We start from the raw sequence: 17502 nt of genomic DNA, 5'->3' as shown, positions 1-17502 counted from the left end.
CATAGGTTTCTACATATATAATGGTCATATACACTATGGTCACACCTCAAATGTCTCTTAACTAACAAGCCGGAAAATCCACTTTTTTTTTTTCAATGGAGTTCGCCTTTAAATGGACTGCAGACTCCGCCCACCCAGTCCGCCTCTCTGGCATACGCCGGACTGTGAAGCAGCGAACCCGACTATTGGCCGAGAGACAGACAGCCAGAGAGCTCCCTGAAGTGTATGAAGCGGACTGTGACTTCCCCAGGATCCGTTCCCAGCACAAAGTCAGTCTACGTTAAGTTACGATGAGTACTTCGGAGTCCCTGGACCGAATGGAACTGTGCGAGAGTCTCCTGACATGGGTAAGTTCATGAAATACGAAGCTTTTTTTTTTTTTTCGGTTAAAATTTTGACTGACACACAGCTCTCAGGCGCCGGCGGTGTTAGCATTCCAGGCTAATGTTAGCAAGGAGGCTACGGTTACGTTAGCTCTTGGGTAGCTGCTGGCCAAAAAAAAAAAATAACAGCGGCTCACGTTGGTTACGTATACAGGCCAGCTGTATGGTGTTTGAAATAGCTGGTGGTGTGTTGTTTGCTATCCGCTAGCAAACCGTCCAGTAAAGCTTGTAATCTGCTTCTCTTTGTGACCAGCTAGCTAACTTTCTTAATGCCAAGTCGTAACGTTATGTTGTAACGGTCGGATCGTTTACTCATCGGTAAAGACGTCGCCGGAGACGTCGGCCTTGTTATACCGTATGGAGAATGGTCTTTAGCTAGCCTTACCTTTGAGCTGAGCATTCAGCACCGTGGGTCGGTGCATTCCAGTCATTGTTGTCTAATGTATGCCCGCCTCTCCATTGCCTTCCCCTGCGCCTTCCCCATTCCATCCCCCTTGATTAAAACGAGCAAATACGGGACGACATAACAGCTTTGGCTTAATACCTCAACTGCTGCTCCAAACTGAATACAAACCCCACCGAGGAAAAAGGCATCACATTGTAGGACAGTCACATTTTCCAAGCTCAGCGCAGGGTATTGGTAGTTCATGTAGGGCACAGGCGCCTAATAAACACAGGATAACATGCATATGATGCAGACTGGTGTATGTTAGCTCTGTTTAAATACAACTGTCTGTCAATAGTGTCAGCTGAATTCTCTGGTCGTCAGTGTTTATGTGTCATGTTGAAAGACTCCTCATATCAAATGACTACAGTGGCATCGCTGATGAAAAGCCGAAGTGCATCAGGAGGTGTATGGTTTACCCACTAGATTTATGATAGCCTTTCAGACGCCAGTCAAATAAGTAACAAAACAAAACAAGCATCATACGTGATAAGAGTGATAAATACATCTTAAGTAATTGGCTCAAGCAAAATGACATTTGAGTCATAGAGAAGAGTCGAGAGAACTGATTTACACCACAGACATTGTGAGTTAATCAATATTTATATGGCCTGTTTTCTTTGTATCTTCTGACAAAATACATCCATGTGGCAGTGTAGCCCAGTATGAAGTCTTATACCTCTAAATATCTTGCTTGGCCTTTGGCTGACTTGTAGATATTTGGTTTCCTGCATGGCACCCATGTTCAAACCTGATTTTCTTTTAGACAGGCGCTTGCCACAGTCAGTTTAAAGGGTAACTCGGTATTTTTCAACCTGGACCCTATTTTCCCATGTTTTTGTGTCTAAGTGACTAAAGGGGACAACAATTTTTAAAATCGGTCCAGTATTGAACGAGATCGCTTCAGCCGGCAGCCGCGAAAGGGCTGCAATGTGAGTGAGAGTGATATGGCAGTTAGCAGGGACAAGACAGCTATCTAGTAAATTGTATTGAAGACCAAAATCTTCAAATCAAATTGTAGCCCTATAACGGACAAGTCGCCAGTCCGTTACAGGGCTACAAATTTGAGTTTTTCAAGCAAAATGTTAATTTCTTCAGGACAAGCATTAATGTCAGGCTCAGAAAATGTCAGTAAAGTTTGTTTACAATTTTCAATCAGTCAAGTGTTAAATCACAAAGTCAGCTACTGTAAATCTAGGAGTGTTATGAAGGAATAATACCCCAAATAGTAGGCTATTTCTTGATCACAGAATTCCCAAGTGGGTGGATGGGGCTGGTCTATTGTATGTTTCATGGATTTATGTTTGTTTATGTTTTTATTTATTTTTGCACTCAAAGCTGTGATCTTTTTTTTCTTACACAATATAGCTCTGCTAAGAGCTTGTAGACACACAGCATTTGTCAAAAGTGTAGACAGTTTGAAAGTGACTGGATTGGCTGAGCTGGGCATGTAATTGGAAATATGTTGTTGCCTTGTTCTCAGTGGTTTATGCCATTGGTGTTTACTAAACAAATGTATAGTGAAAAGGAGTTTGTTGGCTATAGTGGCGTGGCACAGGCAAGCTCCCTCGCCCAACAACATCTGTGTAGTCATGTGCTTACCTACACATGCTTATATGTGCTTGAAATCAGATTTGTGAATTCAATAGTAGGCCTTTTTAGAGTTGATGACTCTTACTTGAATATTTTAGTTGGACTGTAAGTATTTAACCTCCATTGGCGGCCATAGATGATTTACATCAAACTTGGGGTAGGACACCCAATGTGGAAAACGGTGAAGCAGACATAAACATTCGCAGACTCGACCAGTCTTTGGACCAAAAATTAAAAATATACAGCAAAATTATCCTTTCATATTGTTGAGAAGAGCTTGATGGATTGCTGGAGGCCAAATTACGCAGGCAGGTTCAAATGAAAGGCTAGAGCAAGAGCAACTGGATTGACGGGTGCACAATGTTTTAAGGTAAGACTTGTTTACGCCAAATGCTTCACCCACTGATGATGGTAGCACATGTTGGTTATATTTTACATTCTCTTTAGTGTAAAATATAATGTAAAAATAGAGGTGTACTTTTTAGTTCATATGAAGAGGGATTATACTTAACTGAAGGCCTTCAAAAGAATAGAAGTAGACGAGCTAATGTTAGACTAGCTAACATACACATGACAGTAGGCAAGTGTTGCTGGGCGAGTTTGTTGTTGTTCAATATTGTACTTGTGCATTCAGGAGGTGTGATGTAATTTTTTCTCGTACCGTTTTGGCATACCCAATTTCCATGGGAGTAGCCTAATATTTATATGGAAATAAGCTATTCACTATTTGATTGTTGAGGCCCATTTAGTGCAAAAAGTATCAACTTGGTAAACTCTCTTTATGCACAGTTGTAGCCCATCATGGATCCTATCTCTGTCCATCCCATCAGTGTCTCTTCCTCCTCCTCTTGTCCTTGCTTGGCCTTGCTTGGCCTATGTGTGAAAACTCAGAAAGGCCTCTCTTCATCTCCCTAGTAATGATGTGGCTGGCTAACATTCCTCACATACCTGTTAACTGTGCAGTCACAACGCTGAGGGGGGTGATTGTTGCTAAAACACCTGAGAGTGTGATTTCTTACTTAACAGCAATGCAAACAAAAAAGCCAACTAGTTCTGCTTCAGGCCAAGGCGATAGGCAAGCCTAGCATGAAGAATCACCAAAGTGTTGGTTTGGAGGAAAGCTCTTTTTGACCGTGTACCCACACTTTCCGCAAGGAAACATTAGTCAAGGTTGGAGAGGCTGACTAAACTAAATGCCTAAATAAATAATGCACACTTAATTTTTTTCTATCTGCCATTTCTGTTCAATATTCATTTAATAAACACAATTAGTTTGCATTGTGCTTGAAATTTAAAATTTTTATCAGCTTATTTGTGAGTAAATGCACAGCGGGAAGGGCAAAAGTTGTGGTTGGCAGTGGCATGAGTACCAGCGTTTTAGACATTATGGCTTTAATGTTGGCTTAAGGTGTAACAAACTTTTTCATATAAAGAAATGCCTGTGTTGCTACTCCAGTGTTTCCCACACATAGACTTTACTTGGGCGGGCAGCCCAGGTATATTAACGGCCGCCAAAGTATATTTGGCGACCCATTTTAGCATTTTTTACTTTTATTTTTTTACCGTCCGAAAGAACGACGCCATCCGCAATCGATTAACTAGTGGACAATCTCCCCTCGCTCTACCCCTCCAGGGTTTCCCACACAGAAAACTTTGTGGTGGGCCGCCACAATATCAGCACCGACCGCCACAAATTTTCTTTTTTTTCACTATTTAATCGTAGAACTGCGTGTACTCATTGATTCGCTCAGCCCCTAATTGCTCCACGCGATCTCTCTCGCTCTCTCTCTTTCTCTGTCTCTCGCTCTCTCTCTCGCTTGCTCTCTCTGTTGCTCCCCCTCTCTCTCTCTGTCTCTCTCTGTCTCTCTCTCTCTTTCGCTCACTCGCTCTCTCACCGGACCCGTCTGTTCGCCTCCCACTGCACACGCGTGAGGGATATTTTTTTTCCATGCCAAGAAGACGGCCGAGTGAATTCCCGAAAAGAAGAACTAACAGTTAACGTTACTCGGAATACAGTTGAGTTTCCGAGATTAGCACGCTGTATAGCCTAGCTGCTAGTCAGTATCCACTGAGTGGACCGATAACGTTAATATTAACTTTTTAACTCTGACTCTGAATGTTTGCGCCCTCAATCCAGATTACTATTGAAAAATATTCTCAAAGAAGGAAAAGGACTCGTCCTGAGGAGGAGCAGGGACAGTCTGGACCAGAGGAGCTGCTGAGCAGTAAAACAGAGTAGATAATAATGTCAAAGGCTGTAATGTAACAATGTAAAGATACAGGTGAAACTGACAGCACAGAGAGATGTAGCAGGGCAGAGGGGCAGAAAAGCAGATTTCTCTATAAAAGGGGTCTCATTTCTGTTCTTCACCTTGTAGACAAAAGCAACAACAAACAGAACAGTGTAGCACTGTTTATATTTTTAAGTTACGTCATCTTTGACACAAAGTACTTTAGATATATACAGGTTAGTTATTTGTTTGACAAATGGAACTATTTAAAATGGAGTACATTAGATAATTTTTCAGCCATCCAGGTAATGGGATCCTTTATTGATATTAGCCTATATATTGACAATATAAGAGAATAAAAGAATAAAAAGGCACTCAAATACATTCAAATTCTGTGGGAAACACTGCAACTTCATACTCCAAAAGTTTGTCCAAGTTTGGCAAGTCTGGCATTGGTGGGCCTAAATGTCATCTTTCCCATGGGGAAAACCCATGAAAATATATTCATATGGACATTTGGCTACCAGTGACAATAACAGTTTAGTGGTATAAGGAACAAGCAGCCTCTTCACACACATCACTTTCATGTCAGCTGCTGGCTAGTCTGTATCAACTTTTTGGCTTCGCATTTTTTTAGGCCTAGTTAACACACAGGATTTTTCCTGAGCTCAATTGTCTCCTTTTCCAACTGTTTCCACAAACTTTAGAGTGTGTTTGTGTATGCCTCTGGGTGCTGTGTTGTCTGTAGGTGTGGTTTTCCTTTTTTGACCTCAGTCTGTCATTACACAGTATAGTTCTGCATGTCTGTCCCTCAGTTCTGGCTCTCTCGGTGTTCATAATCCCACATAAGCAGGAATGATTGTTCTGTTTTTTCAGGGTTCCAGAGTTTTTGGAAACTTCACTCATGTCCATTCCTAATTGAATATTAGACATTCATATTACTTTAGAGAGTTCCAGTTTTTCTGTCTTTTCCCCATTTTCTTGCCCTGTGTTTTGCGCTGTCTTGATCATAATGTTGGTTTTGTCCCTTGTTACTCCTCTGCATAGGCTGTTTTGGTAACATATTATACATAACCCTATGGATTTAGCATTAGGATAAGTCTGCTTAAGTCTTGTACTTCCTAGTAGAAATAGAGGCCTGATAATGAATGCAGTGAATGCAAATTCTTTGCATCGAAGCTTCGTTTAATCCATATAACTATATACACGCTCAGTGTTTCGCACGGATGATTATTACTGTTGCACAACGCGCTGGAGAAAGAGAGAGAAAATAGCGAGGGGCGAAGAGAAGAGACAGGCCAGAGAAAACGACAGAAAGTGTCCAAAGTTTCGGATCCAGTGTTGCCAACTTGGCGACTTTGTCGCTAGACTTAGCGACTTTTCAGACCCCCCTGGCGACTTTATTTCTCAAAAGCGACTAGCGACAAATCTGCCGACTTTTTCTGACCATGGGAAGCAATGTTAATGTGTTGAATCCCAAAGCATTTGGCAATAAATTGGTTCGGCTGATGCCGGTTTTCTCTACTTGCTTGTCTAATCCAGAGAGGTCTGACGATCACAGCGCTTCCCACACACAGCGTAGCCCCCTCCCTCCGCTGAGAGCAGGGACTGTAGGATAGGGTCCACTTGTAATTGCTACTGGCGTACGCCGAAACTGGCCCGGGTGGGCGGAGTCAGCACTTAATATTAAAACGGGATGAGATGAAGGCTAGTAAAGAATGCACGTTAATTATGGCTATATGTAATGGCTAGTTAAGAACGTAAATCAATATGGTGGCTAGTTATGATGTCCCTAAGTTAACTAAGTTTTGCTCAAGAAAATAACCACAGAAAATAAAATGCTGCAGTCAATTTGTGAAAGCCTGAGCTTCATTCATGTTATTATTATGATAGTCACACACACATACACACACACACACACCCCACATACACACACACCTACTCCCCTCACAGTGATGCATAAAATACCCCAGAAAGCAAAATATCAGGTGGTGTAAGTAGCAATTGGAGCCTAAAATGCACCAGTCCAATACAGCAGGTATATTCAGTTTAGTTTGATTGCAGTGAGTAGAGTCAGCAGGTGTAGGGCAACCCTTCAACATAGTAAATAAATGTACATTAGCCAGTCTTATGAACTTGTATGATATTTAGGCCTAGTAATAAATATCAATAATAATTATTATTTCACCTCGTTTTCAGTAAATCACAGTGTCGTATGGACAGCTTCGTGCGGACAGCTTTTCTCTTTTGTATATTTACTATTGCTCTTTAATAAAGCAAAAGTATTTCTTATCCGATTACTCGATTAATCGATGGAATAATCGGTAGAATACTCGATTACTAAAATAATCGATAGCTGCAGCCCTAGTTGAATATTGTGTTCAAGTAACAACCAAGAGATGCAGTACAATTCAACATCAACTACAGTCTAAAGCTACCTGATTTTGAAGTCGCTTGTATCAGCCTAGCCAAGGAAAATGATATGGCTTGGATTACTGTGGGAAACTGAAGGTGAGTGTCGAACCCTGCCTGGATCAGGAGATCGGTGACCACAGAATTAAAATGCATAGAATGGGTATTCCCTTTCAGTGCTCATTTTCCATTTTTACTGTGCCTGTTTTCCATGTCAACTATGGATTCTGATGGACATTACCATCGTAAACCAAGCAGTTTCCTTTCCTTTCATTCCAATTCTATGGCATTCATTCAGCTGCCCTATTGGCAGATTAATATGGATGATGTGATCAAGGCAAATTGGCACGCTGATGTGGTATGATTGCTGTTATCCTGCCAGACCTTAGTTGGAACATGAGCAAATCTAACTAAATCAGAACCTACAAAACACCCCAATTCACTAGGGCTGTCGATATCCCCTAAAAATGAAATTCGACTATGAATTGACTGGAATTTAACTGAAATTCAAGTGTTTATGTATAATACTGACACATGGAAGCAGGGCGCAATGAATAGACAGTATGTTCTAAAAGGATAGTCGTGCATCCTTTTGTTCACAGCGTGCAGTCTTTAAGTTTTTCAATTTCTTGAAAGATTTGAGTTGGTGTTCTGCTGATTCTTGCCTTTTACTAAGCGGAATCCACATATCTTCCAAACATGGCTTGGAGGAGTAGTTAGGAGGAGTGGCTATCTCCTCGTCAGGCTGGGTGTTCTCTGCCATGATGCCGCTAGCAAGCATGTGTGTGCTAAAAACAGATGGACATTGGAGTCGGCTATGAAAACAAGAAAATATGTTGTTTGATACATTTGATGGGCAGGTTGGAGTTTGAATTCCTTTTGATTTTTTGACACTCGCCTGAAATTCAAATATTGAAATTCATTCTGACAGCCTCACAATTCACATTATGCTTTCTTTCCATTGGGCGGGGCTGAGCTATGCCATAGCCTGTGTGTCTCAAAACTTTATTTCTCCACTGTCTTTAGAACCTAGCTGAACCTGCTGGATCACACTTCAACTATGTTCACTATGTTTTCTCACTCCAGTGCTGAAAATAAATATTGATTTGAGGTGTGCATGATGTGGCTTATAGTGATATGTTGATGATCCTCCAATAGCAGCAGTCACTCAGTCTGTACTTGTATGCACAGTTTTGGGGCACATGGCAGTTAAATCTGTTTTGTGCTTGAGTTTGAGTCTTCCAATATTCTAGAGAGGAATCTTTTTGTTTTAACATTTTGGTTGACAAATTTGTGTTTATAATCCAGTGCTGGTTTGAGTTTTATCAGTGATAACGGTTATTTGGTCAATTCAATTCAATTCAATTCAAACTTTATTTCGGACTCACAAAGGGTCCCATAGCATATAAAAAGAAAGAAAAAAAGACATACAAAATAAAACCACAACAATTCATCATTCAATTTAAAAAACAGTTCGTATGTAGGCTATCTCGCCAGTGTTTTCTGAGCCTGGATGTGTACCGAGAGCAGCTCTTCCTAGGGCTGGTTAAAGCCTCTATTGATGCTGTTCTTAGGTTAGTAAGTCTCTCTCTCATTTTCTCTCTCTGCCAGTTCACAGCCAGTCCAGGGTCACAGGACAGGGTTTCCTAACCAGCATGTGTGAGCTAAATTTAAATTTCCACACCACAGCGGTCAGTCAGTATAACAGAGTCTTAGGACTATTGACCTAATAGTTGGGCTTTTTTAACAACTCATTATTAATAAGGTTAAAGATTTTCACCTCTTACTGAATAGAGATGAATGAAATAAATGTTGAGCAATGAAGAACCTGCATTGCTGAGGCTGAAATGTGCCATTGTGTGCAAGGTCTGAAGTACTCCAGGTTGTGCATACATTGTAGTGGTGCAAGACTGTGCAAAAACTGTTTGGGTAATAAAACATGGCCGACAGAAAACCAGCAGTAGTCTGGATCTCGAGAACCAGGATTGAAAACTACTGATGTAGAGGAAAGTTTTTTTTTTAAATCAGGCTTTTCAAATTCACCGGGAAATTTTAAGACTAGTAGCTATGAGCAGCACAATAGGTTAGTTAGCCTAATCTCTGGCCATGATACATGAAAGATGAATATCTTATTACCTAAAATTATTATTCTACATTAGCTCTTTTTAACAATGTGTCTCAGTTTATGTTTTTTTGCATAATCAAGGGAAAAGAGAAAAGATTATAACAGTAGATGCAGAGGTGGTTGTTGAGCTCCTTTTGCTTTGTTGTCGGTGCTTCAAGGTTCAGGGATTAATATAATCATAATAAGCTGATTGGGAGATGATTATGATGACGCAGGGGACATTGCTTAGCCCAGTGCTGTCTGTTTACAAAGAGTTGTGACCTTACCACTGAAATCAACAAGGCCCTCATAGTTATCATTGGCCCTTTTTACACTGTGGGCCAAAAGCCTTTGACCTCACCAGGAACCAAATTACCATAATTGCCATCTTGATTCAGCTAGCAATTTGGCAACTATTTTGCCATCCAGGCAACTGTTCCACAGTAACTATCCATACAGGTTGAATACACAGTACTCTGTTTTACCACAGTGCTTTCTAAATACTGCTGCCAGCAATCAGGGACATCCAGTACAAAATGAGCAAATCTGCTGCAGCTCAAAACGACTACAGTAGCTATAGTTTGTAATAGGATTAGCAGCTAGCTATGCTAATTGAGATCATTTATGCTTTTTGGTGGGTGCATTTGTTCAAAATACCTCATGCTCAACTTCTATCAAGAGGTTTAGCTGTTTGCTCCAGCAAATTTTTAAACCAAAACATTTTCTACCTGGCTGTTAAGTAAAATGATTTTTAATCATTTTATCATTTAATTTCCCAGTCCTGTCCATGTCTTCACCAGCATTTTGTTCATTTCTTTCACCAGCATTTTGTTGAGTGTTGATTTCAGATTTTTGGTGCTTATCCATTTCTGCCAAAAATTGCCCATCAGTCACCTTTTTTTGAGTATAGGAGGCTATATAGAGTAGGCCTAATTTTCACTGCTGTCGTCATTCTCCTTTCCATAGAAAATGACTGGAATCTTGTTGCTTTTCCAATGTACAGTGTTGAAATGTTACATATTGTTGAAATTATACATGTAGCCTATATTGCAATATCGTAAGTCCATATATTTTCAGCATGGGCGGTTATGGGTGGGATTCATACCCATTAGCCTTGCAATGTTTTTGCCATGCTCTAGCCTGAGTTATGGCCTGAGAGGGCCATGCAGCGTGTGATAAAATGTACTGTTACTGGCATTTCTGTGAGCCTATGAATACACTACAACAGTTGACACCTGCTCTTACTTTAGTTTTCAACCACTGATTATCTGCTTCAGTCATCATCTTGTAATCAGTAATCTTTTGCTCAGTCATCATTTTTAAAATTCACCAGAGCTTACAACTTGGTCCTGGCATGTGTCCCAGGAAGAGTCATGTTTTGACCTAACCCAGTACAGTGGAAAAGGGGCAGGATCCCAGAATTAAGTTTAAGCACCAGGTTTGGCCATAGTGGAAAATTGGCTATACATGCTGCCATGGAACAAATATAATTTTTAACGTCAATGCTATTTTTAAAAAAACGCCTCTGATTTGCGGTGACGAATCCGTCCGTCAAGAAAAAGTTCAACTGGGTTGAACTTTCTGTCCGTCAAAACGGACGGAAATCTGACGGAGACGGACGTGTCATCAGCGCTGCCCGGACAACGGACAGCTCTCATTGAAAATGAATTGAAATGAACGGAGACGGACAGACACAACGGATCAGTGTGGCTGCGGCCTTAGAGTCATAATTGCCCAGGCACAATCGGATTTGGTCAAAAAGTTGGTCACCAGAGAGAAAGATTGAGACTGATTTGCAACAGGATTAGAGGCAATGACAACCTCTGACAAGCTTGGTGGAAAAGCTTTTTTGATGACAGCTTGTAGATTAAAACGTGTTATGGTTGTTGTAATGTAATTACAGTTAGCCTACTTAATAAATAGCCTACACAATTAATCACTTTAAGAACCATTACATGCAAGTGGCTGATATACCAAACTCTCCAGCACCAGCCAAAATTTTGTTTTTGCAGCAGACAAAATAGCTGATGCTAATTTTCCATTCTGATATCAAGTACTGGGCATAATGCACATCAAGGGACATTGATTAATTTCCTTCTGAGAAACTCTGTATAGCAACTCTGCAGGTGACAGTCGTTGTCAGGCTGTCATGCTTGGGGAAGCGTCTCTGTCGAGGCCCAGTCCCTTGACCGTGTGTGTGAGAGCGAGAGTGTGTCAGGCTTCCTGGGGCTGGCTCGTCCTACATCACTTCCCCTCCACCTCTCTCCTGCTAAGGGAAAAGGAGCGGACCAAGTCTTGTAGTGGGGGAGAGCAATCACCCTGACGTGGACCTGTGAATTTTCTATACATCAGGGTCAATCGTGGGTTATGGATTAATTACTTGTCCTTACCTACAGTGACAACAGTGTGTCCAGTGGAACCCATTGGTCAACATGGGCAATGTGCCAGTCTCTGCACTGCACCCATGTTAACTTTCTATTTGAGTGTTGGACAGTTTTACACATCTCCAATAATTGTGTCAAGTTACTGTTTTACAAACACTGTTTTCACTGATAAATGTGAGTTTGGAACAAATTGTGGAATGTTAAGTTTCACTTTAGTTTTCCCAACAGGGGGCTCTGTCAGATTGAGTGCAATTCTACTGGTCTGTGCAATGTGAAATCACAATTGCACAGCCAGCCAGCTTATTGATGTATGATTATGTGAGTTGTTGAATATAGACTCTGCTTGCAACTAGGATATGTCACTTAAGGGACAGTAACATCCCAAGTTCAATATTGGAGAAAAAAGTTAACAACCTACCTTCCGCTGTTGAGTCGACTTCTCCACACTGGATGTAGCTTTTTTTTTTTTTTAGGTCAGACTGCATCCTTGTCCGCCTGGCAGGTGATGTCTGTCTCACACAAGCAGATGAGGGAGAAGGGCATGTGCGTGCAATGTGTTTACAAGCAGCAGCTGAGTGAGCGCCCCAGCTTGCCAGATTAGTCCCTGGTGTGACAGAGAACCTCTTAGGTGCAGCGTTGGAGATCGATTTCGATCAATTTCTATACATTGACCAACTTTTTAGTTTGAGGCGGCCATGCCGATATTGTGACGGTGCGCCACAGATGAGCCTATGTATGGGAAACACTGCACTTCTCTGTTGGTAAATTGAATTTTGTTTTCTCCAATTTTTATTTGTTTTTTCAGAACCACACACACATAATAGGAATACAGTATAGAATACTTTATCTATTAGGTTAATTATTCAATGATTTCTTAGAAAATATTCCTACGTGTTAATATACATAACAATAACTAAAAGTATAGAATGTGTACTTTTATGCATTTGTAGTGATAGTAGTTGTAAAGAGGTCCAACTAGATACCAATGATCACCACGACTCATAATTAATCTGTAAAGTAAATCACACACTTTTTGGGGTAAACATTAAAATTACCCCAAAGACACCAAAATAGAGCCTGTTCATCATTCATTTTTGGAGTAGCACACTGCTTGCGAAATGGCCATTTCTATCGAACTGTCAATGAAATTTTAAGCAAACTTGAAATGGCTGAAAAATAAATGTACTGTACTGTAAAAGACTGCAAATGCCTGTGAAGACAAATGGGCCTACTGCCTCACTTGAAGTCCTTTCCATGTTGAGATCTAAGAGACTGTATTATTACTCTAGTGTGTTTTTCTCTCTCACTTCCTCTCTCCCACCCTTTGCTCCTACTTTCTCCCACTTTCTATCCCTTTTACCATTTCCCTCTTTCCGTGTCTCTCTCTTCATATCTTTCTCCGTCTCTGACCATCTTTGCTCTTTCACTGCTCCTCTCAGCCAACCCAAAAAGCTCTCTGTGTAAGTGTTTCTGTGTGTGTGTGTTTTTTGTGTGTGGATGACTGAAGCTGGTGAAGTTCTCTCCCTGCCTCTCACTGGTAATTGGTATTACGTAACACGGGGTATTGTTTTGGTGCAGCCCCTTGTTGGCTCTGGGCCAGTGACCTGGCTAGCTGGCTGACTGAAAGACTAAGGAGCTATCTTGTTGATGGCTTGACTGCCTGACAGGCTGAAAAGCTAGCTGGTGGGGATAGGAATGATGGCACAGATACACAAACAGCTGGAGAGAGATCTGAGAGATTTGATTTGATTGGCCATACAGGTAGGGGCTGGTGATATGGACAAAATATCTAATATCTAACCTTAAATTGGAGTTTTAAGTTTTCGTGCAGCAGGAATATTATGGTCTTAAGGTCTTCAAGGCTCAACAATCACTCTTCTTTACTGAAATCTAAAGTAGAATAAAAGTTTGAGCCTAACATGTAGGTTTCCTTACTTTGAACTGAGTTAGCCTACATCACTGAACACTGATGTCAGTGGTGGTGTGGGTGTTTTCGTGACTGTAATGTCACCCCCATGCCATGTGAAGTGTGTCCTTCAGTGAGGACAGTGTCAGATGTCGTGCCTTCTTGTTTACTGATCTGTCTCTGTCTCTCACTCTCTCGCACTCACACATAAAGGAGGGAGACGACAGATTTGCAAGACGGGTTTGGGAGACTTTTCCTCACATCAAACAACAGACAGGCATAACGACAGAAAAATAGCATAGACAGGTCAAAGAGAGTCAGGGGTAGGCTATATAAAGACTGTCTAGGATAGAGATCATGCCACAATTTAACTTTCTGGTATGGTTGGACAATTATTCAGCACAAAAAATAACCAACTACCACATTTTTTTTACTTGTTTGTCACGTTCTTTAAGCTAAAGTGCCGTTCATTCATCCTTATTCATATAGCCCCATGACTGTGACTAGCACATGCTAATGTGGTGCTGTGGCTCTGCCTTTTTTCATCCTTGCTTTGGCTTTATGAAATAATGCTTGATGACCTTACTTCACACACTTAACAGTAGAAGTGTCTATGGAACTGGCTGTTGAGAATTAAAAATTAAATTACTTGAGCACATTACTTAACTTTTATTCAGTATTTGAGCTTTAGACATCTGTATTTTTAGATTTTTGAAAAATAAGTCTAGGCTGTCATCACAGTTTAACCCACACAAGATACCCACATTAGATGGGAAGCATTTAGTCTGAACTGCCCTAGTCAGGCAAGACTTGAACAGTCTTCTAGTCTAGCCTAGGCTTAATAGGGAGTAGCGTAGTCTTGATACTTCTGAGTGTGGTACAGGATTCAGAAGCCTGACCTTTCTAGTTTTAAGCTAGTTTGTGTCACAGTTTCACCAGAGCAAGAATTAATTCTGCTGAGCATAGCTCTGTGCCTGAACTGGGTAAGATGTTAGAGACCCTGTAAACAAAATGTGATGTCATCCTTTATTGATTCCTGTAGAGGAAATTTTCTTTTTCTCTGCCGCCCTCCCCAGGGATGTTAGAGTGCAGGATCAGCTGCACTTGCCAGCACCAGTGGAGCTGGTGGGGATTCAGTGTCCAGGACACATCAGCAGGGCAGATGCTTGTCGACATTGGGGTTTGAACCTGGGTCCCTGATCCCTTCCTGCTCCCATATTGGAAAAGCCTGTGTTTGTGCTGTGCTTTTTCTTCTCAGAAACTATTGCCTTAGATAGGCTTATAGACATCTAGAAATCCATGCGATTGTTGCCAACTGCCCTTGGTAGTTTATTTTGGAATTATTTTAGAGAGCTGCAGCTAAAGGGCTTCGGAGCCGCATGTGGCTTTTGAGACACGTATTGAGAAGTGAGGCAGGCGGAAAGATGTGTAGGCAGAATCTCAATATCCCGTCATTTTCTTCCTGTCAACATTCCAGCATTCCTGCTCTCATCCCCTCCCTTTATTCCCCTCCTCCTCTGGCACGTGGACGGTTGGCGGTTGGACAAAAAATAATTCCCCTCTGTCTGTCTGGGCAAGAGTCTTTCAGACTGGAGGGAGGGCGGTAGAGAGGGATATGGTGGGCAGAAAGAGAACAAAAAGAAAAGCCAGATGAGGTAGTTGGAGAGGAGGATAAGAGGATTGGAAACAAGTGACAGAGGTGGTGTAAGAGATAAAGTGAGCAATGATGACAAGCAAAGTGGAGAGAAAACATGAGGGAGGAGGGAGAGTGAGTTGGCTTGTTGAGGCTGTATTTACCCTGTACTGCAGGGAGCTACAGTTTTGCACATTACATACTGCCATAGTGTGATCTGCATCAGATATTTTGAAAAATTGACAGCTGGATGACATACCTATGCTAATGTTCTGCTGACCGCAAATTGGCTCGTACTTTTAACAGCACATGTTTGACTACTTTCCAGATCCGGCAATTTAAACTATTTTTGTTTTTGTTTTTAATCGGGCGGTTGATGACCCACTTTGAACGTTTATTGCCCGTTTTTGATGTTGGCCAATTAATGGATGCCCCCCTACATATAACCAATGAAGTTCACTCTTAAACTACACTAAAGCTAAAATATGGGCTGCTTTTTATTTCTTGGCATGTAGAAATGTTTTTTTTAACATGTCTAATATAAATATGATTTTGCTCAATTTTTCATGTTGCTTTTCAGGCTTTTTTAGGTAATTTTTTTGCCTGATAATAGCTTTGTTGGAGCACAGCAAGAAATGAATTACCCTAGTCTCAAAACTCTTTGACTTATAATGTTTTTGTTGGCCTTCAGTTCTTCCAGGTATTCTGTATGCTGGGTGGAAGGACCAAAATAGGATGGTGTTATTTCTAGTCGGTGTTCAGCCAAATGCTGTCAAGATGGAGATTCCTGGACAGTCACTGTCCTTCAATGTGATAGCTGAAGTCCAGCCAATGGCAACAGTTTCAGTGTGAAAGGTGGCATTTGATTGGCTTGGATTTCGACAGAGGGCAGATGATTGATAAATGGCCCCGCCCCCAGGCCCCGCTAGTTTATGGGATATCATGTACAAGCTGATGAAACATAGTTAAAAACTGATCCTCCGAGAGAATGCTGACAGAAATCCCAGATTCCTAGCTCTGAAAATGAATTGCTGAAACTTTGAAGAGTGTTGTAGCTTTACATGTAAATGTTTTGTGATTTCATTACATGCAACCATTTATCAGACTATCACATTAACATTAACATTAAGCATTCAAAAAAAAATTACCAAACTGAAATTACAAATGTTTTTTTGTTTTTTTTTTCATTTCAGTGTGCAAAACTTTCGTACGACCATGGAACCTAAACATGAGTACAAATTAATTCCAAAACTGAACTTCCGGCTTCAAAAACTATGTTTCAACTTTTCAAAACACTCAGATTGTGGCAGTGGTCTCTCTCCATATAGGTGTTGGTGGTCACATGTTGAATGTTGCATACCTCTGACTGCCTTTTCTGCACCAAGCACTCAGTCTTTGTGTATGTTTTTTTTTTTGTTTAGATCCAGACATTTGGAGTGGAGGCTCCATGCAAGACAGTAGAAGACTTGACCAGCGGTATTGTCATGGCCCAAGCTCTACAGAAAATGTAAGTTAAATAAATTCAAAACTAACCTGACACTGTTAAAATGAATTCAACTTATCTGAATTTAGTAATGGCTTAAAAATAGAGGTGTACTGTTACAGCATAACACTAGGCTGAAGTACATATGTTTTATTTTGGTAAAAATGCTTGAGAACACTTGGATGAAATGGGTTTCTATTGATTACATTAGGATGAGAATGATATTTGATTAAAATATGTTGGTATTTGATAAAAACTTGAAGATGTCTTGACTCATTCTCCTTCCCCTATCCCTCTGTGTGCAGTAGAAACAGTGTGGTTCAGTGATAGTACAGTTCCAGTGTTTTTCTTTTTCTCACTTACAACATACGTTTCTTTAATGCTTCATTGTGTAGATGTACCACAACTGATACAAGGTGCTGAATATTGGGCCAAATACTAGATTAAAATAGGATCTTGTATCAGAGTGTTTCCCAAATATTAACATCTGGTGGCTCAGTAGGCTAAGGTGCATAGGGTCCAGGGTCTACACATAAAAGTATGGAAAAATGAATATGTCAATCATTTTTGTCCCAAGACCCCAAACTAGTTGTTGAACTCTTGAACTATTTTACAGAAAAAGTAATGGATCAGGTTGATACTTTGTATTAGCCAAAATTATAATTTGAAATCTGTATCGGCTATGAGTGAAACCCTACATAATGTTCCTGAGGATATTTAAGACAAAGCAGTTATTATTACTATTTTGGCTTTAAAGAGTAACTTAACACCAAACTCAAATCTGAGTAAAGCCTGATATCTAAAGGTAAAAAGCATGCTGCTGAAATTGCCATCTGCTATTGGCTGATCTGTGGTGCCAGGTGATGTCACCACCTGTTGTGCTCCGTGGACATGGCACCAGCAACCCATTACCATGTGAGGATGAAGC

At 40.8% G+C, this 17502-nt stretch overlaps 1 protein-coding gene across 4 annotated transcripts in view; it reads left to right on the top strand.

The window, feature by feature from the left end:
- The first annotated feature begins 205 nt into the window (after positions 1–205).
- Positions 206–17502, top strand: part of hook3 (hook microtubule-tethering protein 3) — a 47297-nt gene continuing 30000 nt past the window's right edge. For all 4 annotated transcript variants that reach the window (XR_013506849.1, XM_071913581.2, XM_078286661.1 and 1 more), the window contains exons 1-2: positions 206–347; positions 16513–16598. Coding sequence is in view for 3 of the 4 variants with exons in the window: in XM_071913581.2 (XP_071769682.1) it covers positions 291–347; positions 16513–16598 (143 nt within the window). In the remaining variant the exon portion in view is untranslated. The remainder of the gene's footprint in view (positions 348–16512; positions 16599–17502) is intronic.

The sequence above is a fragment of the Centroberyx gerrardi genome, chromosome 2, assembly GCF_048128805.1.
Source record: "Centroberyx gerrardi isolate f3 chromosome 2, fCenGer3.hap1.cur.20231027, whole genome shotgun sequence".
NCBI classification, from domain to species: domain Eukaryota; kingdom Metazoa; phylum Chordata; class Actinopteri; order Beryciformes; family Berycidae; genus Centroberyx; species Centroberyx gerrardi.
The sequence above is the reverse complement of the archived record's forward strand: the minus strand, read 5'-3'. Positions and strand labels throughout refer to the sequence as shown.